Source organism: Camarhynchus parvulus, chromosome 1 (genome assembly GCF_901933205.1).
Source record: "Camarhynchus parvulus chromosome 1, STF_HiC, whole genome shotgun sequence".
Lineage (NCBI taxonomy): Eukaryota > Metazoa > Chordata > Aves > Passeriformes > Thraupidae > Camarhynchus > Camarhynchus parvulus.
This window is the reverse complement of record NC_044571.1, coordinates 90,951,048-90,975,060: the sequence shown is the minus strand read 5'-3', so window position 1 is coordinate 90,975,060 and position 24,013 is coordinate 90,951,048. Positions and strand designations below refer to the sequence as shown.

Genomic DNA, 24,013 nt, shown 5'->3' with positions numbered 1-24,013 from the left:
TGTTTTGGGTGGGAGAGGATGGGAGAGTTTTGCTTCATTGTTGTTGGTTGTTTTTTTGGTTGGTGGTTTTTTTTTTTTTTTTTTTGGTTGTTGTTTTGTTTTATTTGTTTGGTTTAGCTTTTTTTTTTAATCTCTCTCTCCTCCCACACGCATATTTCTTCCAGCACACCAAAGCAGCTCCCGGGGACCAGGCTTTTTTGGGCCTGGAGACCCTTCTCAGTTTCCTTGCTCAAGCTGACCTGTTTGTTCTGCAGTAATTGTATTTTGATCAAGAGAAGGCAATAGATCTTAACGGGTGTGGAGCTGTTGTTGGTCTGTGATAGATGAGACCTAGTTTCTAGTTCTGGCTCCAGTGAACTCCTGTACATTTTTTATTAGTCAGTGACTGGATGAAGCACATAAACAGGGATGCCAGTCTGAGTCTTCTCTCTCCCAAGTGAGTTTGTGTTGGAATGACTGTTCTCACTTAGCACTGGTAATTTACTCAATTTACTTCAAACTGCTGTGGACTCAAGCAATAAGTTCTGAATCAGGTCAATTTGGACACAACAGCAAAGTGTAAAAATAATGCAAGCTAACATTGTGCTCTGAGAGCAGTCATGAAAAAAATCACCAGCTCCTGGAAATGCAGTGATCCAGTCTCATTCAGCCTCTTGTTGAAAGAGCATCATTGCAAGCATGCTTCTTGGTTTGGCTTTTTTAAATCTTGGACTTGGTCTCTCTGTCCCAAGTTACTGTGCCCTAAATTTAAAATCCTTTTTTTGACACCTAAAAATAACCAGCAACCCTATGCTGACATCAAAAGTGAGGCAGCTTTTTCTCACCTGAAAAGACTTCCAGTGCTAAAACTTTTTCCAGTTGCATTGTGCTCTGCCAAGCATGTTTTTTCCAGATGCTGTTTTTCTAACCATGTATTTAAATCAGTGGTATCAAGTATTTCCTCTGGCATGCAGGCTATTTACGTAGGCATATAAATAAAAGTGCTGGAAGGCTCTCATTTTTGTGGATGTTGGCTGCAGGTAGGTTTTCAAGATGGTGGGACATCCTGATTGTAACAGCAGAACAGTAGTTGTAGTTTAGTGATGGATAAAACACAGAGGAAAAATATCCTTAGAAATGGTCTAGTGGAATATTTTATGTTTAAATTATGATGCACTAAACTTACACTATTTCAGTGAACTTTCAGAGGACAGTACATGGATTCAGAACTCAAAATGCTATTTTCCCTGTCCCACATCTCAGTAAACTCCTCTGGAAGCCTCAGAGCTGATGCAGCCAGGAATCCCAGCTTCCTGCCTCTCCTGCTGTCTTCTGAGCTGACCATTTTAAACTTGGAAATTTCCAGATGCTGGGCACATCACCACACTTGGTCCCAGTGATGTTGGCAATACTAGAAGCACTGCTGTGTGATTTATATTTGTTGCCCAGTGGCTTGATGCTTAACAGCAGCTGCAGAATGGACTGGATTCTGATGAATGTCCTAGTTGAGGCTGGTCGTTGGTGGGTAGCAGCATTATAATCTCAGCATTTTTCAGAATTTCCCACATCCTCAACTGCTGATCCTGGAGTAATCACTTTCTTTGGAAATACTACACTGCAGCCCGAAAACGTTCAGGTTGCAAACAATTTGGGGTTTAGAATCTCTTCCCAGATTAAGAGAACTCATTTCTAGCAAAAGCTGTCTGCCTTTTTCTGATGTGTCTGGTATGACCATGAATGGAAAAAAGGTACCAGGTTTTATAAATGACTGGACCTGATCCAATCCTGTGCTTAGTTTGGAAAGGATATAAACCTTTAACTTGGATGATGGGAAGTGCAGGCCCAAGGCTAATGTGAGAACGTGTGGCAGTGAGAACAAGCACCATAGGCATTTGGAGCATTTTTGAGCCTGCCAAGTATTGATTGGTAATGGGAGGGAATGAGTGGAGAAGCATTTCAATTTGGCACCCATATGTGATTCTGGTGCTGTCACAGTGAATTAGCAGGACCTTCTTTTCCCTCTAGTCCATCCCAGGCTTTTGTCATTGAAGTATCCCCTTTGCTCATATCAACTTGTTAAAAGACAAAGTGGAAAAAACCCCAAATAAATTCCCAGAACTTTTGCCCCCAAAAAGCCTGATTATGTTATGCTGCTATCCTCTGAATGGAAGCTGAACAGTTCTAATGACTGTCACAGCATAAATGGTATAGGGGATTCGAGCTACAATTACTCATTTTGCACAGTCACTTAATCCACTAATGGGGAGAAATGGGACAACAGTTTAAGAAGGCAAGAGAACTGTCAGAGATTATTAAATCTGTTGGGATCATTTGGTCTAGTAGTCTGTCTTGACCCAAGTACATGCTTCAGCTAATGCAACAGACTTAATGCCTCCAGTAATTAGGGCAAGAAGAGATGGGTCATCATTAGCAACTAGAAATTCAGGGTTGTATTTCGTCTGGAAGGCAGCATCTTCAACAGGGCTTATTTGTTGCCACTGCAGATCATCTGTGAGTCACAAATGGTACATTGGTCTGACTCATTTGTGTGATTTAGCAGAGGCTTTTTAATACATGCTCACTGTTCCATATGAATAGTTTTTCTAAATAGTTGCCCAACAGAAAAAGGCACAACATTGGACAACCCTGTGGAGTTAATACTGATGCTCTTATTTACAAGATGTTGGTGATTTCTTTATTGTTGTGCAGTTCACAGTTCATATTACTTTTGATTGTAGGTTTGAAATATCTTTGTCATATCTGTGAAACTGAAGAGTGAAGAAAGGGAAGCCAAGCAAGCATGGAAAGCATCAGTAATTGGCATCTTCAGAACGTACAAGAGCCAATCTAATACCATTCAAGGCATATATTCACAGAATACTTTCACAAGGGTTTCACAGATCCAAAATCATATTCAGTCCTGCACCTTGCCAACAGCATGAATGAAAATTATATACCACAGATTCAGTGTTTTTGCAGATACTAGGAAATTTCTAAGTCCTCTTAAAAGAGTACTGCTAAGTAAATGAAGATGCAGGTAGAAAGGAAATTAGCCACTATCTGAACCCCATTACAATGCACTATGAAATGGGAACTGAAATAATATAAATGGGGTGATGTAATATAGCTGAGTCATTCCATATGATCTTATGCAGATCAGCAGGCAGGGAACTGTGGCTTGAGAAAACCAAAGTATTGAAGTGTGGCTTGAAAATATTTGAGAGAAGCTGTATAAATCAATGGATGGTCATCAAGCAGAATTTGGGTGTCTGTGGTTGGCTAATTAGATATGTGATGCTGAAAACCCCCTCAGAGACACCACCAAAGAGGGAAGGAAGGTTGTAGCACTTCAGCAAGATCTGTCTGGAGAAACTGTCTCTCAAAAATATGCCCAGACCCTAGCGGGGGCTTAAGACACTTCTAACAATCACTAGAAAAGAAAGGGATTCAGAGGTGTCAAAAAGATAGCCATTCTCAGTGTGGATGGGAATCTCCTTAGAAACAAGTATACTTGGGAGTTTAATTTGCCAAATTAATCAAGTTCAAAAGCTCTCAACAGTGTCCGTGATACCTGATGGATTGTGAGCTAACTAGAACTGAAGAGACCTTTTGTGGTTTTGTCTTCATATGGTTGCCTGGCTTCAGCAGAGTGCTTTTTATCTCCATGAAGCTGTTGTGAGCTTTTCACAAAAGAATGGGTCATCTGGTCCAACCTCCCTGCTTGAGCAGGGTCATCCCAGAGCACATGGCACAGGGTTGCATACAGACAGTTCTGGAATATTTCCAATGAGGGAGACTCCACAACCTCTCTGGGCAACATGTTCCAGTGCTCAATCAGTCCACATTCAAGAAGTTTTTTCTCATATTCAGGTGGAACTTCCTGTGCATCAGTTTCTGCCCATTGTCTCTAGGCCTGATGCTTGAAACCACTGAGAAGAGCCTGACTTCATCCTCTTCATGCTCTCCTTCTTTCCTTCTGTGCTTCTTGAAGAGCGAGGAAAAAAATAGCCATTCTTCTCTCCCTCTTGCTGGTGTGCCTGAGGAATTAAATTGTTGTAGGCTCAGAGGAAATATTTTCTCAGGAGACTGTGTTTATCAGCCGTTGGAGCTTGGATCCATCTCAGATTTTCTCCACCTTAGTCTTGCTTTATACAGGCACTGTCATGGTAGCAGGTTCCTGAGAAGGACACATCTGCTGGAGGTTTCTCTGCAGTACCACTGCATCAGCTCAGCAGACTTCTCTGGGGAAGCCTGGATTCTTCCCACTTTGTATCTACATCCTCTTTTATCTGTTCAGATGATCTGATTTCTGCTCTGTCCTTTCTATTTACTCTTTTCTTCTGATGCAGGCTTTTCCCACTGTAACATTCCCCCTTCACACATGGCCATCTGCCTCTACTTTTCTGCTGCATTCTGTGCTATCTGGTCCTCATGTGACAAACACAAGTTCTTGTGAGGTCAAGACTGGCTGCTGCCTCCCATACCACTCTAACCTGTATTTTGCTGGTGGTGTAAAGGCCTTTATCAGTTGTAGTATTTACTGTCAGCGAAATAGTAGCATAATATGTGCTACTTAGAGGATGGAAATAATGGATGGATTATAATAATAATAATTATTATGAACATAAGGTATGTTATTATATAAAAGAAAAATGACCAAAACCACTTCATCTCTCTGCCAGCACCATGTCTCTGGACAGTTGTCATGAGGAGAGACCTTACAAGTGCAAGAAAGAGAGACCCTTGAATCTCTCCTTCCTTCATACATATCCGGGGTTCTGAGTATTAATGTGTGGTGGTGTGAAGAGTGTTAAGGAAATTCTCTGGTGTATGTGCAGCTGACTGTCTGAGGGGGCACTTAATGTTTTAGGGGCATGCTTATAATGGAATCTGACCATTTAAAAGGCTAATTCTCCTCTCTTGTACACTCTACGTGGATATAATCCCATCCAACCTGCCTCTACAAGTTCTGTTCCAACCTGTTCTTTTCACTTACCTTCTTTCAGACCCTGCCTTTTATCTGGTTTCCCTAGCAGAGCTCACATAAACTGCTGACTCCTCAGAGGAAAGATAGCCAGGAAGTCTTGAAGTGGGCAAGAATGTGACATGAGTCACTAAACACTGGGGAACCAAGAAAATCTTTTTCAGTGCCCAACTCTAGTGGAAGCTGGTTTGGGAGGTAAATGCCTACATGTGAAGGAGTCCTTGAGCCCCTCAGCAAAAAGACAGTGGCAGCTATCTGGTATAGAAAGGTTTGCTTTGTAGGTGCTGGAGAAACAGATGTCCTGCAGGTATTTGTGCTCCAATCAATCACTTAAATTAATGTACTTCATATTTGACTTAATGTGGGACATAATGAAGGATAACTAGCAGCAACAGTGCCTCTCCTGAGATAGCACCCAGTGCCCACCCAGGTGCTGCCTTTGCCAGCTGCTGCAGAGACAGTAAATTGGTCAAGGGATGTCAAAGTTCATTTTCCAGGGGGAAATAGTGATCTTAACCCAAAAGTGGAGTGTGCCTTCCTTAATAAGGAATGCTTAGCAGCATGGGATCTCATCTCTGTACTCTGTCACTCCCTTCCATGTGATGTACCCTTCTTTCTAAAAGCCAGCAAGCTTCACTGGATCAATGAGGCCTGATCAATTGTTTTTGCCTCTGAATCATCCATATGGGGTTAGCTGAGCTGCTGGCAGAAAACGAGAGGCAGCTTTCTGTCTGTTTACTGTAAAGAAAACGAAGCAAGCTACAGGAGGGGACAGGCTGCACAGTATTTACTGTCAATACAGCCAGAGAGAGAGAGGAGATATAAGGAGAGGGGAGGAGAGGGGAGCAGGGGTTGCAGACTGCAACCCCAGTGAATTATTTGAGTGTAAAAATACCCATGCATTTTCAGATGGAAAGAGAGTGGATTAGTCAACAAGGAATAACTGAGAGCATTTAAGAAAGAGTGTAGTGAAGGTCTAGTGAGAGTAATAATGCTGTGCATGAATGTACTGAAGCTGCACTGCAATCTGAAAAGCACTTCCAGATCTGCCCTGAGACAGAGCAGTTGCTGGGGTCTTTTTGTGTATGCCTGCATGCACGATCCACCATTTAAAAGTAATACGATGAATAATAACAATTGAACTTAAAGAATAATATTTGGAGATAGTTTTCTGAATGAGCTGGATGTCACCATTGTAGCTCAGACCAGAAAAAGAAAATTATTAAAAATAGGCATGCTTCCGTGCTTCTCTCTTCTCTTACTCATACACAACACAGAGATATTAGGTGACTTGAGCTTCATAGGGCAAGAAGGCTCTGAGCAGCTCTCTCTGAGTGTTCCTCTACTTCCAGAGGCAGGTGAACAAGTGAAGAGTGAATTCACACTTTAAAGAGCAGCGAAGACCATCTTGCCATGAAACCATTCACAGATGAAGATGTAGAAATCTACATCCAGAGCAAGGTAAGACTTTATCTGACCAGATTTTCTGTCTCCCACACTAGGTGTTGATTCTGTAGGGTGCCAAATTTGACAGTTAGTTGCTCGCCTGCTGTCTGCATTTCTGAGACAAGATTGGGTGAAGTTTCATGAGAACTGTATTTCTAATGAGATTTCTAGGTTTCTGTTGCAGAATTTTATCTGCTGGTAGCCTAATTTTTGAAGGTGCTTGTCCTCTTCTTCTAGGTATCCTGAATTTTTGTTCCTGATCTGAAATTCCAGATGTGAGGCTAGCTGTAATTGCCAGCATTTAAAGCTAAGGAAATGTCCTTGCCTCTCTCCCTGTCTGGTGGTCTTGGCTTGACCGAAACAAGACCAACACCAGGCGTTGCCTCTAAGAAATATTCATGTAGGAACTGCAGAGGCAGACCAATATTGTTAGAATTCAGTCATCAGTCTGTCACCTCAGCTTAGGATACTTCTCTATATACCATGATTAAAATAACATGTCTCATTAGCACATGCAGACTGGAATCTCATTTTCTATTTTATGAGATATTCCAGCACTCAATTTTTCCCCCATTATGAAATGAAATAAAACAGAATAAAATCTTCTGTGAAACAGTACTGTTTAATAAAAGCTCTAAGTGAGCCATAACATTTTTTAAAGCTGACATGTTTCATGGCAGTACTTAGCTAGATCCTGTTTTATAGTCTGCTTTCCCCAACAAAATGCAAGATACCAAAATGACAAATAATTTCAAAATCAGAAAGTGTAAGGCTTTATTTTCTGTAAAGGGTCACATATTCTGGTACAATGAAGGGGCTGGTAAGAAAGGTTTGTTTTCTCTATGGAAATGTTTTGGTGGCAAGTATGAAAGTTCTCCCAGAAATATACCTTCTTCAGGCATGCAGTGTTGTGCACAGGAAAATCATTCCATGAGAATCTGTTCAGTGAGCTATAACAGTGAATGCTTCTCTGAAGATTTAAAAAGAAGAGCTCCAAAGGAGGGAACAGAGGAAAGCCATGCACAGGAAAATGCTCATATGACAGCCATAAGTACAAGGAACAGAAGTAGACCGTAGTTCAGTGAGGCTCACAGTTGCCAATATTTTAGGTTATACTGGAAGTCTGTTTTCTAGCAGCCCTCCAGCTCTGATGGATTCTTAGTTTCTGCCTGCTCCTGAGTCTCTTGTCCAACTTCAGGCAGTTCAGCTTGTCAAATGCTGCCTGTTTTTGGAAACAGATCAACCACCTGGTACAATGAATCTCTATAATACCAGAGATTTCATCCTTAAGCCACTCATCAAAGGAAAAATTCGAATGTGTATGGAGTGGATGTGGCTGGGTAAATAAGAAAAAACCCAAATGTTCTTAACAGTTCATAATAAATCCCAGTCCTGCTTCCTTCCCCTTCAGTAAAACCTTAATTGACCTTGTTATACAGGTTTTGTGCATTTGTTTTAGCACAATTCCCTAAGTTAAGACCTGGTAAGGGGAATACCAGTAAGTCACAGAAGTGACTGTCCAGCAAAGCCCTGACAATGTCTTTTCTCCCAGTGTGTCTGTGCTGGTACCTGAAGTATCTGAGATAAATGCCTTGGCTCTTCAGACTCACGTTCTGTTTTCTGATTTTCTGCCCTCCCTTCTGTAGGAAGGTTATATTTTACAACAGGATGATTAGGGAGCTAATTATGGTTAGCTAATTATAGTGAGCAGACTCTGTCAGTCACATGCCCATTGTTCTTTTATCCCTGCTCCAGTGATGGGGAGTACACACTGAAAGTGGAGTTTAGTGGTACTCCCTCAACTGGTTTTTTTTTTTATTGTATACTCTTATAAAGAACTCATGAACACTGCTGTAGCTCAGCCAGTAGGTGATGAAGGCAGAATTAAATTAGGGCAGTCTGAGTTGAATGGATTGTCCCTGGATACTGGAGGTGGCAAAAAATGTTTCCAGCAGGTGCCCCTTAGAGAGAACAGAGCGTGAGCAATGCATACAGAGGGCACTCTGAGTCTCCATTTGAGCTGACCGACTGTATACTTTTTATTCTCTTCAGTTTAAAAAAAGTCTGTTTTTTGTCTAAAAGCTCTTAGACATTAACAGCTTTCTCTGGAACTCACCATTCACTTGCTGGAGAAACCATTAGGTATCTTGTCAAGCTTATTGGACTGTTCTAAGGAGTTGTTCTGGATGAACAAAAATAAGGTGGAGAAAATAGATACAGTATAGATACAGATGGAGAAGTGCCATAAATGAAAGCTGAGATGAGGAGGTGAAAATGAATATGGGCTAAAATCTTTCAGTGTTTTTTTTTTAAAGTACATGTAGGTAGCTAAAACTGCTCTTAGAGAAAAGGATGACTTGGAATGAGGGGGAGGGTGAATTACTAGGGAAATTAAAGGATATTATATAAACATAAAGGACTACATGGTGTTAAGATAGCAAAGAAGCAGGATGTCAAGGGTGAATGAGAGCCCAGTCAAGGGAATATGGTGCTGTTGTCTGATGTATTTCCCATTTCCAAAAGCTATTCAGCTTAGGAGAAATACTGTTAATTTGTTGTCTGAGGGAGGAAGGTATTCAAACTCTGCTCATCTTCAAGTTCAGTATTAGTCAATTGCTGTTCATGGTTAATGGATGTGAGGCAAACACTAGTCCACTTTAGTGCATTGAATGATCCCTTTTTGTGAAGAAGTGAATCTCTTTATCCCCTTCCAGGCCCTGGGGACACATTTCAACACACTTGAGTGTTTTGGCTGATAGTTCAACGTTTGACATAAAGGTGTCCAAAAGGACTTTTAAAGAAGTACTTGTCAGTGATATTCTTAAAAGAGAAAAGAGAGTTGTTTAGGTGCTGAAGAAGATGCTGAGTGAAGAGGACATGGGAATTTTAGAAAGCCATGGGCTGGTTTGGGTTGGAAGGCACCTTTAAAGATCATACAGTGCAATTTCCCTGCTGTGGACTGTGATGCCTTCCACTGGACCAGGGCTCAAAGCCCCATCCAGCCTGGCCTTGAACACTCCCAGAGATGGGGCATCCACAGCTTCTGTGGGCAGCCTGTGCCAGGGCCTCACCACCCTCACAGTACAGAATTTTTAACTTAGGCTTTTGCTTCCTTTCGGTCTTTGATAATAACAAAAGACTGTAGCAATTATGTTTGACTGACAGTTACGCTTTATCATTCACTTTAGTCAGATGATGAACTCCATTTCTGATTTTTTTTTCTTGCCTGCAAACAATAAGGTTTAGTAGAATATGGTGAGGAAAAAAGAATCAAGAAGAAAGCAAAAGCTGCAACCAAATGAGATGAAGCATAGGATCCAAAAAAGAGCAGTAAACAGTCTTAATATTTCACTCTGCATAAGTAATTCTGGTTGCATAAATAATGACAAATATGTTCATGAACTTCATTAACAGTAGTTGAATCTCCTCACTTTGGCACATGTGTAAGGATATTTGGGAAATATTAAATACCCTTTACTAACATGGTTCCTTCATGTTTCTCCTGTTGGATCTCCTTGTTCAGATTGTGATAGTCCCCCTATGGTCCCTTTATTTTTAGTCATAAGTGAAGGTTCAGGTTCATCTTATATTTTTCAGAGTTGTCCACCCCTCACCTCAGTTCTCCCAAGACTCAGACATTTCACTGAAATAATTTTCAATAATTCATTATGCTGCTCTTCTTGAAGAATTACCCTTTAAGCCACACAAACACCTAGTTCCCAATGGGAGCAGCTTTGGAAAGATGCTTTCACACTATCTAGGAATAGAGTTTCATCTGTACTTCAGCCATAAAGACAGTGTGGATACTTTCAGTGTATAAGGTAGGCATCTAAATGATGCCCCATACATCTGCCACCTGACTAATGGACAGATCTGTAACTCTTGATGTCCTGTCAGCTCTTGGAATGGAACATATCCTGACTTTGAGAATGGTTACCATATGAAGGGGAGTAAGCATCAAATGGATAAAGAATTGAGACTGTAGTTGCAGTTGAAAACAAATTTATCTGTGTAATGAACTCCTTTCCTTCCATCCAATGGTGTTGGCATGGAAATATCAATTAATGCTCAATAGTCTTGAATATTGACCCTTTGGTGTTCACAGCTCTGTCTCATGGTAAATTGGTTCCAATACACAGGGAAACAATTTTTATTCTCAGTGCAGCACAAGCACAAATGTTTCAGGATGCTTTAAGCTGATTTGTCCGCTTCTCACTGGAGACAAAGACTGCAATTACCTGCAACATGAAGTGTCTTTCCTGGAACTGACAGGTGGAAAGGCGGCATTGCCTGGTTTCCAAAGCAGTGGAGGAGGTGCAGAAAATCATCCAGCAACTGACTGCAGAAATCAGCTACAAGGCCGTGCGATTCCAGGCTATCTCCAACTCTGGCATTCACAATGAGAACATCAAGGTATGAACAAGAGCTCTAATGCACTCTCTGGCAGCCTGTAGGCAACCAGAAAGTGATTTCTCCATTATGTAAGTGTTTGTATGGGCAGGTACCTCACCCAAAACACCACAGATGATGTGCTGACACTTCACTGTGGAGTTCTAGAGACTGGGTCGTTGACACTCACTCATGGACATCTCACAGCCAGAGGAGCATTGAAGAGAGATGGGTAAATCAAGCAGAGCCTCTTAGAGCTGCTGTCTTTACAAACAGCATGTATTGCCAGAGCTGTCAATCCACAAACAGAAGCCAAAGCTCTTTGGGAGACAGAAAGAAAAAATTACGCAGCAGCAACGTAAGAAAAAATGCTCATGCCTTCATGAGCTATGACCTATATTTTTCACAGGTGGAAAAGCTGTCAACTCACTAAAACAATAGAAAGAAAAATTAAAAGTCCTTCTTCTGCTATGAACATTAGAAAGCTTATTCTGAAAAATATGTTTTTTCCTTGTCATGGATCAGAATTTCTTTTTTATTGGGAAAAAAATACTTAGTAGTGGGAGAAGTTAAATGCCTCCCTGTGTTAGACCTTCAGACATGAAAATAATAATGCCCTGTCCCAGCTGTGACAGAAGAAGGCTGCTTATTTCTTGTGACTCCATTACACAAAAGTAATGAGTAAAGACACAAGAAACAGTCATAACAATGGCAACTTCAGATGAAAACAATTTTTTCCATCTGAATTAGTTGAAATACTAATGTCAGCCATTATACTGAACCACAGCCATTTACAGATCAAAACACAGCAAATACATAAAAGCACGAGGCAACTTTTGCAACTCTCTGGGACTGAAAGGGAAGAAGTCTTTGTGTGAAGCTGCTGGAAGGGTATGGAGGTGGAGGCAAAATATAATGCCCTGGGACAAAGACATTGAGATTCATAGCTTTTCTGGGATTTTGTGTATCCCAGAGCACATGGTCTTGTCAGTAAGTATGGCCACAGTGACTAAAACAGTGCCACATCCTGGTCCACGAGTTCCTGAGTGCCAGACTCTGCCAGCCACCTCTTGTGCTGGAACAAACCTGCTTGGCTAATGAGTTTGGACAGGACCAGGGTCAGGGTAAAATTGTTGTTCTGGAAAGCAAAGCAGAACAAAACCACCAAGGCAATCTATTATGAGCAGCAACTTGGTATTATAGTATGCAGATCTGAACAAATTCTGCTTGAAAGAAATCCTCAAAATCTGTTTCCTTAAAAGTGGCAGATCTGTTGTTCATGCTTAACTGCACCCAGTGTTACAAATCTGTGGAGGTAACGCTCAGAGGACCTGACTAACTGGCCTGTATGTATGGGGAAGCAAAGAACAAGTTGATGAGAAATTATTTTGGTTTGGGCTGTCTCCCTCCAAAAATTGGAAACTCTAATACCGTTGCTGACATACTTCAACATAGAGGAGATTTGTGTCCAGGGAAAGTCAATGTATTCATTATTCCATGTTTCATTTTGCAACATTTTTTTTTTCTGTCAGCTAAATCTACAGGATTTTTCAGAACTTTCAGCTTCTGGCTAAAAGGAATCAATTTAACATGGTGAGACATCTAGATTTGTTGAGAAGCCTCAAGCTCCCTTCTAAATATGAAAGGCTGAGTGGAAAATAGTTAAGAAAAGTCTTTAGGTATGCAGTGTTTCCTGTGACCCAAGTAACAAAAAGTCACACTTTAATGAAAAACTTGAATTAAAATTCAGAAGAACAAAACAGATTATTTAATTTTTAGAAGTTCTAAGTGTTTGTTGTGGCCTACCATTTTTGGAGCAGACAACTGTGCAGGGATGATGCAAAAGCTGTGGAGGCTTCAGTAAAGTTAAAATGAAGAGGTCCAGACTAATCACTGGTACTGCACTGCCCAGTGGCATTGCCAAGTGTTTAATCAAGGTGGGGGCAATGGTGGGATTTTCCTTTAACAAACTCCAAGCATCCAGGGAAGCTTGCAGCTTTGCTCTGTGAATGAATGACCTAGCACATGCTTTCTCTCTGTTCTGTGTACTTGTCTTCCTTTCTGCTTCTCTCAGGATCAGCCAGCTTTACTGGCCAAGTGGTCAGCTATGCTTCGGAGGAAGCGCCCATTCCACCCATCCATCCAGGTACAAAGCCTTCCTGGTGCCTGACAATCCCTGTGCTTGCTTCCTCCTCACACACCCTCTTCTCCAGACAACTGCACCCCCCAAACTGATCCTTCCATGACTGTTTTGTCTTCTGCACAAGAGACTTGCTTTTTTTGTTTCCTCAAAGCATAATTATATTCTTTCTAACCTAATGTTTCTGTCTCCCTGTAACAGCCTGTCCAGGTTCACAAGAATGAGGTTGTATTTAATTTGCCCAGCATACTCTAGACAGTATTTCAATACAGCAGAACTGGCCACAGGTTACACACCCCAGAACTGGAGGCTCTTGTTCGAGCCTGTGACTTTCTGGGGCCTGTGGCCTGCACATGGTGTGTGAGGCCATCGTGTGACAGAGCATAGGTGTGGGACTGGGATTGGTTTAGGCCAAGAAGACACCAACTGCCCAGCTTTACAGTGCTAATCCCAGCCTTGTGCATTCTGTTGTTTTCTGGTAAGCCCCAGGTGGAGAACCCTTGTGACTTGCATTCGTAGGCACTCACATAACAAGTGTGGCTCTTCCCTTTGTAATCTGTTGGGTGCCAGTGCATACAAGACAGCATTTTGGTTGGGGGGAATGGTTGTTTACCTGCAAATGTGGCTGAGGAATAGAGAGGAGTAGTTACTGCACAGTTACTGCATGACAGCCATTGTATTTTTTCCTAATGGAGCCTAGTGCTCTGTTTCTGAGCTGCCCACAGGATTTCTCAGCCCCACTAGACCTGATGTGTGCAGGTTAGCTTGATCTTCAGTGTCACCTTTTAGCATCCTCCTGCCTTTATGGTTTATATTTGACAAAAGAGCAGCATCCTGGTGTTTTCCTTGCTATTTCTGTGCTTCTGGCTGGCCATCTTTTATTTTCCAAATCTCTTGCCAAGGAGCAGAGAAGACCAGCTGCTGCCTGTGGAGAGAGAGAGAGAGAGAGAGAGAGAGAGGCAGGAGGTGAGCGTAGCAAGGCAGCCCCTGCCCTATGCTCCCTGAGTGAGACAGACACAAGGAGGGCAGCTGGGCCAGCCAAGAGTCTGGATCGTCAGGAAAGTCTGCTGGTAAGTCAGGTCTGAGGTCAAGCCACTCCCCCACTCAGGAGCCCAGGGCTAACCTGAAATGGGTTATTAATGTGGGGTTCTGCACAGACCCATGGGCAGTAGGTGTGGATAGAAGTCCCAGAAAGGCTGCTTAGGGACAATAAAGCTTGTTAGTGCCTTCAGGGCCCTGGCATTTACATCAGCTGAGCTGAGCTGAGGAAGGCTACCAGAGTGTTTTGGATTGTTACAGGAGAGTGACAAGCGTGTTTCATTCACTGTGGGTGTAACCACCTCACAGCAGTGACTGTCACTTCACATCCTGCTTATGCAGCAGCTTCACTTTACTTATGGCAGTGTAAGTTAGGCTTGGTGGCAAGTGGACTTGAAAAGCTCCTAAGCCAACATGGTAAAAATCTGAAGGAATTTGAACACCCCTTCTGGAACCACAACTGCCAGATGCTTCCAGAGTAGCACTTGGACATGTCTAGCTATGCCCTGGACCAGACAGATGATGTTTTGTGGTATTTGAGTCACCTCATTCTTTCCTTGCAAATACTGTCTCAGAGCTGGTTTTTATTGGAAAATGGTTGCTCCCCAAGTGAGGCAAATGAACTGGCTTGCAAACAAGCCTGTTTAAGGCTTCCCTGTCCGTTGGTTGCTGCCTCCATCCTTACACTGTTTCTGTCATGCTCATCAGGAGATGCAGTTCCATACATTACAACAGGCCAAGACTTGGACTTGTTTCTGGGAGTGACACTGCCTCTGCAGGCTCAGGCATGTCCCTTGCCTTATGTCTCTGTCCCTTTAAATGTCAGTCAAACAGAGGGAAACACTTGCAAATTTAATGGGCCATAGCCTTATTTTGCTAATGTCTGTAGTGCATTTTCAAAGAGATGAGAAAGGTGCACTTTTTGCCATAGTTATTACTAGTATTGGACTCTGGGCTTATCTCAAGTAACAATTCTGAGACAATAACTAGCACTATTTGGGTTTCCCTTGGCTGGATCTCAAAAGATATTCTCTCATGCCTTCCTGCTCCTTGGAAGCTCCTGGTTATTACATCTCATGTCATTGCAGACTAGAAATAACAAGAAAATGGCAAAAGCATGGCAGGTACGGTGGCAAATCAGCCAGTGAGCTCTTATCTTCTAGGAGCTTCACATCAGACACCTTCTAAGACAATTTCCTTTTAGTCTGCATGCCTCCAAGGTAACCCTTAGACAGGTCCTGGCTATGTTCAGTTAGTCCCATCATACCATGGTTTATCCTTCTTTTCAAAGTCCCCAGTTTTACCTAGTACTTCCTCAACCCTGTTTTCCTTACTTTAGCTCATGGATCTGCCCTTGTCTCCTCTCTCAATCTCTCTGAACTCTCCCAGGTGTTAGCACCCAGCCAGTTCCTCATCACAGTTCCTCTGCGTGGCCTGACGGGTTACAGGGAATGCCAGGTACGGCACTGGCGCTATTACACCGTGCACGGAGCCAAGCTCCTCTCCTCCGTGCGGGACCCTGAGGAACTGCATCAGTGGCTGGAGGTGGAGCAGTTCTCAAAAAGCCTCCAGCAGTGGCATGAAGAGGATGTGAACATCGAAGGTGATCTGGTTCCGGCCAAAGTCCTTATCGTCTTCCGGGAGCTGGTGGAGAAGTCAATTGTCTCCTGTAACCTCTCCAGTGAGTTCGGTGGGGACAGGTGTGAGGGAAACCATCACACACACACAGTGTTTGGCTTGCATGCTCAGAAGCTGAGCAAAAATCTCCCAACCAGGAAGCCTTCAAGTTTTGCAGTGACAGACACAGACCTGCATTGAAGATAGAATTCAGTAGTTCTTGGGCTCTTTGTACCCAAGATGTTACTCCTTTCTTAGGAATTTGTGTAGAGTCTCCAGCCACATCACCCTCTTCAACTAAGAGGCAGCCCAGATTTTTAGAACATTTAGGAATTTTGGAAAAAAATCTTTCTCTACTACAGCACCTGCAATATATTTAAATTATTAAGGAAGGTAGTATAGGAAAATTGGATACTGGAAAGATGTGTACATCTGAGAAGAACGTATTTGAAGATATTTATAGGGCAGATAATGCTTTGGGGAAACCTTAGCTGCCCACAGCTTTCCAGCATGGGATGGTGAGAACCAAGTAGAAGGACTTCTACTGAAGCAAAGTATGTTGGACAAATGCTCTTTTCCCCAGTGTCCAAGCTACTCCTGTGGTGCCTCGTCCCATAGCATGTTTCCAGAATGACTTTATTCATCAGTAGCCTAATGAGTCTTCTGTATTTCAGAGCAATAGAAGCCATTGCCACTCATCTCATTGCACTCTTAATGGTAGTCACAGGAAAAAAAATGTTAAAGTAAAGCTCTGCTAGATAATGGCTTTTTTTTCAGGAAATACTTATTATCATAGGAATGGAAAAGTGGATAGGAATGAAATTTCACCGTTGAGGCTGGAAAGACCAGCTGGAACAGGCTTGCTTCTGAGGCTTTACTTATGTGAAAGTTTTTGTTTTGTGCAGCACATTTACAGTCACATCAAGTTTTTGAGTGACAGTTGAGTGTTGCAGGAAAGGTACTTGCAAGGACCCCAGAGAGTGGTGTTTAGGTTGATAATTCTGATGCCTTTTTTGTAAGCTCTGCTGGGAGGAGATGAGTTAAGATGAAGTCAGGAGAAGCAATAACCATTTTTGTTTGTTTCTGTGAAGAATGGACTTCCTTCATCCCACAGTATGGCTAAAGTTACAGAAAAACTTCACTGATTTCTTCGCTTCCCTGTTTTTTAATTCTTTCACTAGCACTAGCAAAATCAGTTTTTGAGGTGTCTCACTTTTCATTAGTGGGAAAATAGGTATAAGCATTACAATGCTTTTGGGAAAGCCATGAACATATTTACATGCTGACACAGTGATTGCTGTAACATTTTTCAGCTGCTAGAGATCCTTGTTGGGAGCTTGGGAACAGAACAGTTCCTGCTTTGATGCCAGGCTTGGCTCAGCAGGGAAATAGCACATAGATTTTCGAGGTTTATGAGGTTCTGGTTGGGATGGACTCTACTCTTTGAAAGGTAATTCACCCATGAATTTCTTAGCCCATGCCACTCAAAATGAGGTGGAATAACACTCTGCTTCTTAAACTGCTTATGTTCATCTGCTCAGGCTTTCACTTCATTAGGTTAGAGGATGAACATGCAATTGGCTCAGATGGCAGAACTGAAGGGACAATGATCCTGCCACAGTGACCAGGACAGAAACTTCTTCCATGAACTCAACTGGACCAACAGGAAACATCCCACAAAGTCCATTAGTTGCAGCTTGCTTTCCTTTCTGTACTCTTAGATTGTGTTGTTCCTGGAGACGAGCCACTCTTCTTTCACACTGAGGACACTTCTTTCCTCCAAATCACCTTGGAACTAACTCTTTTAAACACTCAGCACTTGCAGTGATGTAGAAGTTAGCCTTTTCTGGGTGACTGCTCTGCACAACAGACCATAAGTTCTGGTATTGTCCTCTGTGCAAGTGCATCTCCAGAAACAAACTTTACAGATACGCAACAAAACATTCTGAATGACTGGCAGTGGTAAGTGTGATCTGGCAAAGACCTGATCTCAGGTTCTCTGAAGGAAGAAGAACATCTTTAGATAGGAAGTGTTTATCTGGTCCTCTCCAATCTGCAGTGATCTCCTTGTAGTGTACCATTAGAAATGCTAGGTTGCACCATTTGTCTAGCTTTATTTTTAAGAACCTGATCCTAGGGTTTAAGAGGACTCACAAAGGGAAAAGAAAAAGGCATTATAATTGAGTGTAAAGTTAAGAACTTTGTTCTTTCATCTTCCTGTTCTCGTTCCCCAGGATAGACTTACATAGATTTAAGTTTTTCTTGTATTCTTCATATTATTGAAGATAAAATGTTAAGACAGACCAATAGAACTGCAAGGTCCTTGACAGCCTCTTGCTTGGCTTGTGGAAAAGGACCTTTTTATCTATATTTTCTTCTCTTGTTGTCATTTCACAGATAAAGTGACAGTGCTGGAGAGCTTCAGCTCAGTGGTCCGTGTGGCTGTGGAGACATCAGAATCCCAGGTTGAGGTGGAGCTGGTCCCTGCTGTGGAGATTCCAACGTGCTGGCCTGAGAAAGCCCGGTGGCCTCGTTGCCTTAAGCGTTGGCCTTCTCAGGAAAAAGTGCAATGCATCAAGGTAAACAGTGTAAAAAACATCCTTAACTCTGGGATGGAACTTACCTCTCAGGTGCCTGACAGTGTTTTACCAAAGGAAGAACTGCATGGTGATGGCAGTAGGGTTAGAAGATGTATTCTCTAAAGAGAGAAGCAATGTTTCAAAATATTCTGTCAGAATTTATTTGGATTTTGTCTTCCCCCCCCCCTTACAGTGGTGAATTCTATAGAAAAAAATCTGAGTTAACTTTTTATTTTGTGAGTCTCTAGCAAGCAGTTCTGCCTGCATCACACAGCTCTGACGTGCATCATTCTTGCTCTGCCTCATGTAAGACTTCAACAAATGGGCTGGTTTCTTGCAGTTTTCCTTCCAGCTCAATCCCATCTTTCCCTACAACACTTATGGCTGGATTCTGGCACTTCAGTTCAGCCCCAGCTCCCAAGTTCCTGCAGGTCCCATGTCACCTTCCAGTCCTGCTCCCCTCTTAGGCACAACCTCCTGCTCCACAGCAAAGTGCCTGCAGAGCTGCACCTCTGCTTTCGTGGCGCTGCTGGTACTGTGCCTGATGGCTCTAGAACAGGATCTCCCTGCAGTAGCTGATACCAGCACACAAGGAAACAATGCAAAATGCACGTTTATTCAACCAAGAATTAAGATGGGAGCGTGCCTCATATTTGCTGCCTCTGCTAACCCCGTTTAGAATAGGCTTTGAGGGATGTCACACATGCTTTTGTAACCTCAGTCTGCATTGCTGGGAGAAGTTTGCCTCTGATGTGCTGTCCCACTTCCCCTGTCCTTCCACAGTCGCTGGGATTTGACCTCCTAGCCCGCTCTAATTATCACTGGCAGCTGTGCTTCTCCCGTGCTGAGCACATCCTCATGGAGGGACTTGATGAAGATGGTGGCTGTCGCAGGAAGTGCTTCAGGGTCATGAGGCAGATGAAGGAAGATGTCTGGTGTGCTGGCAATAAGCCTGTCATCACAGCTTATCACCTTCAGGTAGGCATCACCCTGATACCTACACAGAGTCATGGGATCTGTTGCAGTGGCTTCCATCCAGTAATGCCAGAATGTTGTGGTGTAAATCAGTGTAGCACCTGCGTAACTTCTAAGGTAACTGTCAGAACTGCTGTACCTTTTCATTGCTTTGTGGTGGCAAGGAGTTCACTAAATATGTGTTCCAAATGTCAATAAGAAACTAAGGCCTGTAGGAACATTATGATTGCAGCAACATAAATGGAGTCGAGGCCCCTGCTCTGTTCTGACTTCACATTGTACTGTTGTCTGTAATTGCACACTTACCTCCTGCTTCTTGACTATCCCAGCCGTCTATATCCATCTCTCTCTCTCTCTCTTGTGGAAGATAGTGATTATTTTCTTTGTGGATATGCACCAAACAAACTGTCTTAGGTGAGCATTATTAATGAATTAGGTGCAAACTACAGTTCTGGTGGTGTTTCACTTGGGGTAGGAAGAGAATAAAGAGTTAAAGGGGTGGTGGCATCGTCCCTGCACCTATTTCAGGGTTCAAGATGACTGCAAACAAGATTTGTGAAGAAGAGAGAGAAGACTCTGCTATGAGTGTGTCCCCACACCTGACAGCTGCAGACACCAATGGGCCACAGGCAGCACCATTTGTTAGGTTATAGATTAAAAATCCTGTTTTCTGGGACTTCTTCCTCCTGGAGTTGCCAGGCAGAGGCTGTATTTTTCCCACCTTGAAGCCTCAAGCCATTAGGTTCCTACAGTAGTTACTGATCTTTTGGTGTCCAAAACCAGATGCAATGCTACGATTTCTCATAAAGAAAAAGCTGGTGACCATCAAATGCTGTTACAGTCAGGGCCCTACTCTAAGTCAAGATGGAGTAAAAAAATAATTGATGAGGCTGATTATAGCTTAGCTGAATGCAAAACTCCTTAGTGCCTATAAGAACAACTTGGTGGGAAAACTGTCATATGTAAGACAAAGTGGAAAACCATTTAACCATTGGGAACAACGTTTTTCCCTGGCTGAAGGAGCAGATGTGCAGGAAATGCTGTTGCATGGACTCTTGATTAAAGTAGGAAACTATTCAGAAGCTCTTCAGTTCTTTACTGTAACTATGGTTCTGGCTTTTATGGCAAGAGAGGATTAGTTTACCAGACAGAAAGAATTTTTCAAAATTATTCACATTAAAAAGAAAAACAGGAAGAAAAGAAAAGAAAAATGAGAGAAACAGTCAGTGGTTAAACCACCAGTTGAGCAGAGGCTTAGTGTTAGGTTTCTTCACATCCTCAGGTTCCCCTCATCAGAGGTATCCAGCAATTTGGATTAAACAAGATCCTCTAGCACAGAGGAAATTTGTATCCCAGAAGCTCTGAAAGCCAGAGAGGACCACGTAATTGCCCTTCTTTTGCTTACCTGCATAGAAATTAAGTTTGAGATCTGGAATTTCAAAAAGATCTAGGTACATTCTGAAAGCCAACTCTATGCTGTTGGTAGAGAGCTGGCAGTTAGGGACATAAATGCTGGGGATAAATCCCTTGTTTGGGCTCCTGACTGAAAAAGCAGCACTGTTTTCCTTGCCTCCAGAAACTCCACTGCAACTGCTGCTTGCTGAAGTAATTTTAGTGTGTCAGAAGATAACTGCTCTGCATGTGTTCAAGGAGCAGCTCTCAGAGAGTTACAGATTGAATTCCTCACTATGTCTTTATTCCCTGGTGACATTCAAGAAAAGGCTTTGTGGTTATTGCAGCTCTGAACAAAAAATTTTTCACATTTGAAAAACTGTTTGAGAAGAAATTTGTCAGCAGTACAACCATAGGTGAAATTCTACCTCTGTGGAAACAGACAAGTTGAAGGCTGTGGTTCTGCCACCTCTCAAAATCTCTGAGAGTCTCTTTCTGGGTAGCTGAATTTGCAAAATAAAATTGGGATTCAGAGGACAGATAAGGGACTTAGCAGAATTATTGAACACCAAATAGGTGATTTTGTACTTTTAAAAGTTATTTCAGGCTAACCAAGGCAGTCAGTATGGCTTTTTTGGTACAGCAAGTCTAAGTTCCTTGAGAAAATTCTTCTCAGTCATGGGAAGGTCTGAGAAAATGCTACATAGCAGTGTAAAAATAATACTATAAGAGCAATAATCGTATGCATTTTGTTATTTTAACTATGTATTTCTCAAATGTTAAATTGCATAAAATAATTTTAGAGGAATGGAACATAAGACATGAAATATCACATGTCAGAAAAAACCAGGCAGCATTTGACCAGAAAGCAAGCCTTGCACCTGCAATGGCTTCTTGGAATCTCAGTCTGTTTAGGATGCAGATCTTCATGTATCTTCAGCACAAATACAGCTGAAGCTAACAAATAATTATGTTGATCTCATTATGCTCTGTCCCTCCTTGCATCTACTGCCTTCTACCCTTGCATAATAGGCCATTTTCTACAGCTTAAAATGCCTGGCATTTCTACGGAGCCTCCTGCTGAAAGATGTCAAAGAGGCCAAGAGTATTTAAGTGAGATTATTTTCCTTGGGCTGCTGGCTCAGTCAATGGAGAGTGGCTCCTCTGGGGAGAGATCCTAACCACGCACCTCCAAGCTGCTCCTCCTGGTCACTTGGGATCCCCCCATTGCAGAAACCTTAACACAGGGTGGTAGCAGCGTGAGTCTCTGATTTCCAAGGCTGTCAGCCACTTACCAGCACTAAAAGTGCCTTAGTAAGCTGTGTGAGCCCTCGACAGAACCTCTAACACATCTTCTCTCCCATCTGCTTCTTGCAGACAGTGCTATTCTGGACGTGTGAAAAATACCCACGCACCAAGGATTGGCGCTGCTTCCCTGAAGCCTTTCTGAGGCTGGTACAGAAGCTGCACAAGTGTGTAAGCCAGCACTTCCTCAAGCATTACTTTCTCAAGAACACCAATCTGCTCAAATATGCCAACACCAGTGACCTGGACCTGGTGGCCAGCAAGCTGGCAGTCTTCTTGGAGAACCCTGTTTTCTGCCTGGACTAAGGCAGGCAAAGGTCATACCCCAACCCTGAGTGGATCCCCCAGCTCCTCTCCCCACCTGTGGTTGCTCCCTGTGTCCTTCCAGTCGATGTTGCAGCTGGCTCTGTGAGACAGTTGGCACATGCAGCGCTAAAGAGAAGTGTCAAGCTGGCAGCGGTGGGCGTTGAAAACTGATGGGAGGTATCACTTGATGCCCAGCTGATCTAATTTGCTTTCAACAGTGACAGCCTGCCTGGAAGCTACAGCCAGTGAAACCCAACTTTGTGTGTCAGTCAGAGCAGGCAACTGCCTTGTTCTGTGTCTCCAGTCTTGTGGCACCTAAGCTGAAAGGCAGCACAAAGGAGTCTCGCTCTGCTGCCTCTGTAACCTAGCACAGGTATTGTTGCTGCACTCGCCTTTCTTACAAGGACAGCGGGTTTAATTGCCTGCTTACCTCACAGGCCAGCTCTGCAGAGGGGCAGAGCAACATTTCTGAGGTGTTCTGGAAGCTGGAAGCTTTCTCAGAGGAAATTCAATTCAGTGAGGCCCTGCTCCAGTAGGAATCCAGTAGGAATTTAACCATGCTGCTAGTGTTGAAGAGCTCAATGGAAGCAAGAAGAGGAACAGTGGGTTTTGCCTCTTCATTTTTCTCTTCTCCACATATATTTTTCTTCCAATTGCTTCAAATATGTCTTTTTCATGTTTGCCTTGGCCAGTTGTGTTAGTGCCATACAATCAGGCAGGTTTCACTCCCATCCCTGGGTCTGCCCAGCAGGCTGGACAAGGAACAGGTCTTTCCCTACTTCTTAACACCAACATATTTTTGGGTGCAGTGCAGAAGGAGAGTATTTTTCAAAGGCTCTTAGCTCCAAGACTCCCAGTTCTTTTAATTTTGTGGATATTTCAAAACAAAATGGATTTTAGTATTTCAAAAGAGCAGAGCTTTAGAATTAATATAAAGAATGCTGGATTTAATGTTATTAAATTGCTGAAACTAAACAAAGATAGAGGGGATTTTGGCCTTGGTTTGGTGGGGTTTTTTTGTCACATCTGTGCAGGAAAGTAAACAAGTCCTTTGCCAAGGGGGTTGGCAGAGGTGGGATGTGCATCCCGCGCCCCAGGGAGCTGCATGAGGCGCATCCGTGGCGCGGCATCTCCCCATTGTGGCAGACTCTGGTACAGCCACGGGTCTCCAGCACAGCCTCTGCCTCTGGAGCAGGCTGTCTTCTACAGTTTTCTGAGCAGAGCAGATACGGGTCAGGAAGGATCCCAGCTGTGTGGTCCTGGACTGGTCGTGGTCCTGTGTCTCCTGCATCAGATCTCACCATGTATAGACCCGATCCCACCATGTAAACTGGCACCCGTGTTGCTCCGACCCTTGAATACCCTCCAAGCCACCTTTCCACAGGGAAACTGCATTGTGTGGAACTGTTTCCAACACTTAACTTCTCTTGCTAAACCTTTGTTCTCCAGGCCCCCTAAATGGGACACAAGTGTCAGTTTCATGATGACACCTCCTGTTCAAGTGTGGCTTTCCTGTTTCCTGTGAGCTGAGCTGTTCCTGTAACGTGCAAGGAGATGCCAATCTGCCAGGCAGAGTCAGACAGCTGTGGCAATGAAGTAATGTCTCCTGTTTCATCTTGATTTTGTCTTGTGGTTGAAGGGCTGGCTTCTGAAGTTAGAGGAGGGCAAAAACAATTCAGACTGTTTGAGGACAGTGCAAAACATTCAGAGCTGTTAATCCCAAATATAATATTTTACTGCTCTGATATATGGTTCTTGTGGGATTTAGCTGTAACTGTTGAAGAATTTATCTCCCTTTATAGCTGTGTGGAAAAAAAAAGTTTCAGTGGTGATACCTTAACTTGGGTGCAGCTGTGTATCAGA

The 24,013-nt window shown here is 42.9% G+C and overlaps 2 protein-coding genes across 2 annotated transcripts in view; both read left to right on the top strand.

The window, feature by feature from the left end:
• The window catches only part of SLC22A15 (solute carrier family 22 member 15), a 49,658-nt gene extending 43,297 nt beyond the window's left edge, over nucleotides 1-6,361 (top strand). Inside the window, exon 13 of the mRNA XM_030948776.1 lies at nucleotides 6,316-6,361. Within this exon, the coding sequence (XP_030804636.1) occupies nucleotides 6,316-6,325 (10 nt within the window). The 3' untranslated portion in view covers nucleotides 6,326-6,361. The remainder of the gene's footprint in view (nucleotides 1-6,315) is intronic.
• Nucleotides 6,362-6,376: 15 nt separating this feature from the next.
• Nucleotides 6,377-22,195, top strand: MAB21L3 (mab-21 like 3). Its single transcript, XM_030948764.1, has 6 exons — nucleotides 6,377-6,424; nucleotides 10,682-10,822; nucleotides 15,366-15,657; nucleotides 17,991-18,172; nucleotides 18,956-19,150; nucleotides 21,917-22,195. Exons 1-6 carry the CDS (start codon nucleotides 6,377-6,379, stop codon nucleotides 22,148-22,150), a joined length of 1,092 nt encoding a protein of 363 aa, XP_030804624.1. The 3' UTR covers nucleotides 22,151-22,195.
• Nucleotides 22,196-24,013: the final 1,818 nt, after the last annotated feature.

Coding starts and splice junctions, on each gene's coding strand:
- MAB21L3 (XM_030948764.1), top strand. CDS start 6,377: ATGAAACCATTCACAGATGAAGATGTAGAAATCTACATCCAGAGCAAG. Junction 6,425..10,681: donor AAATCTACATCCAGAGCAAG/GTAAGACTTTAT, acceptor TGGAACTGACAG/GTGGAAAGGCGGCATTGCCT. Junction 19,151..21,916: donor TCACAGCTTATCACCTTCAG/GTAGGCATCACC, acceptor TGCTTCTTGCAG/ACAGTGCTATTCTGGACGTG.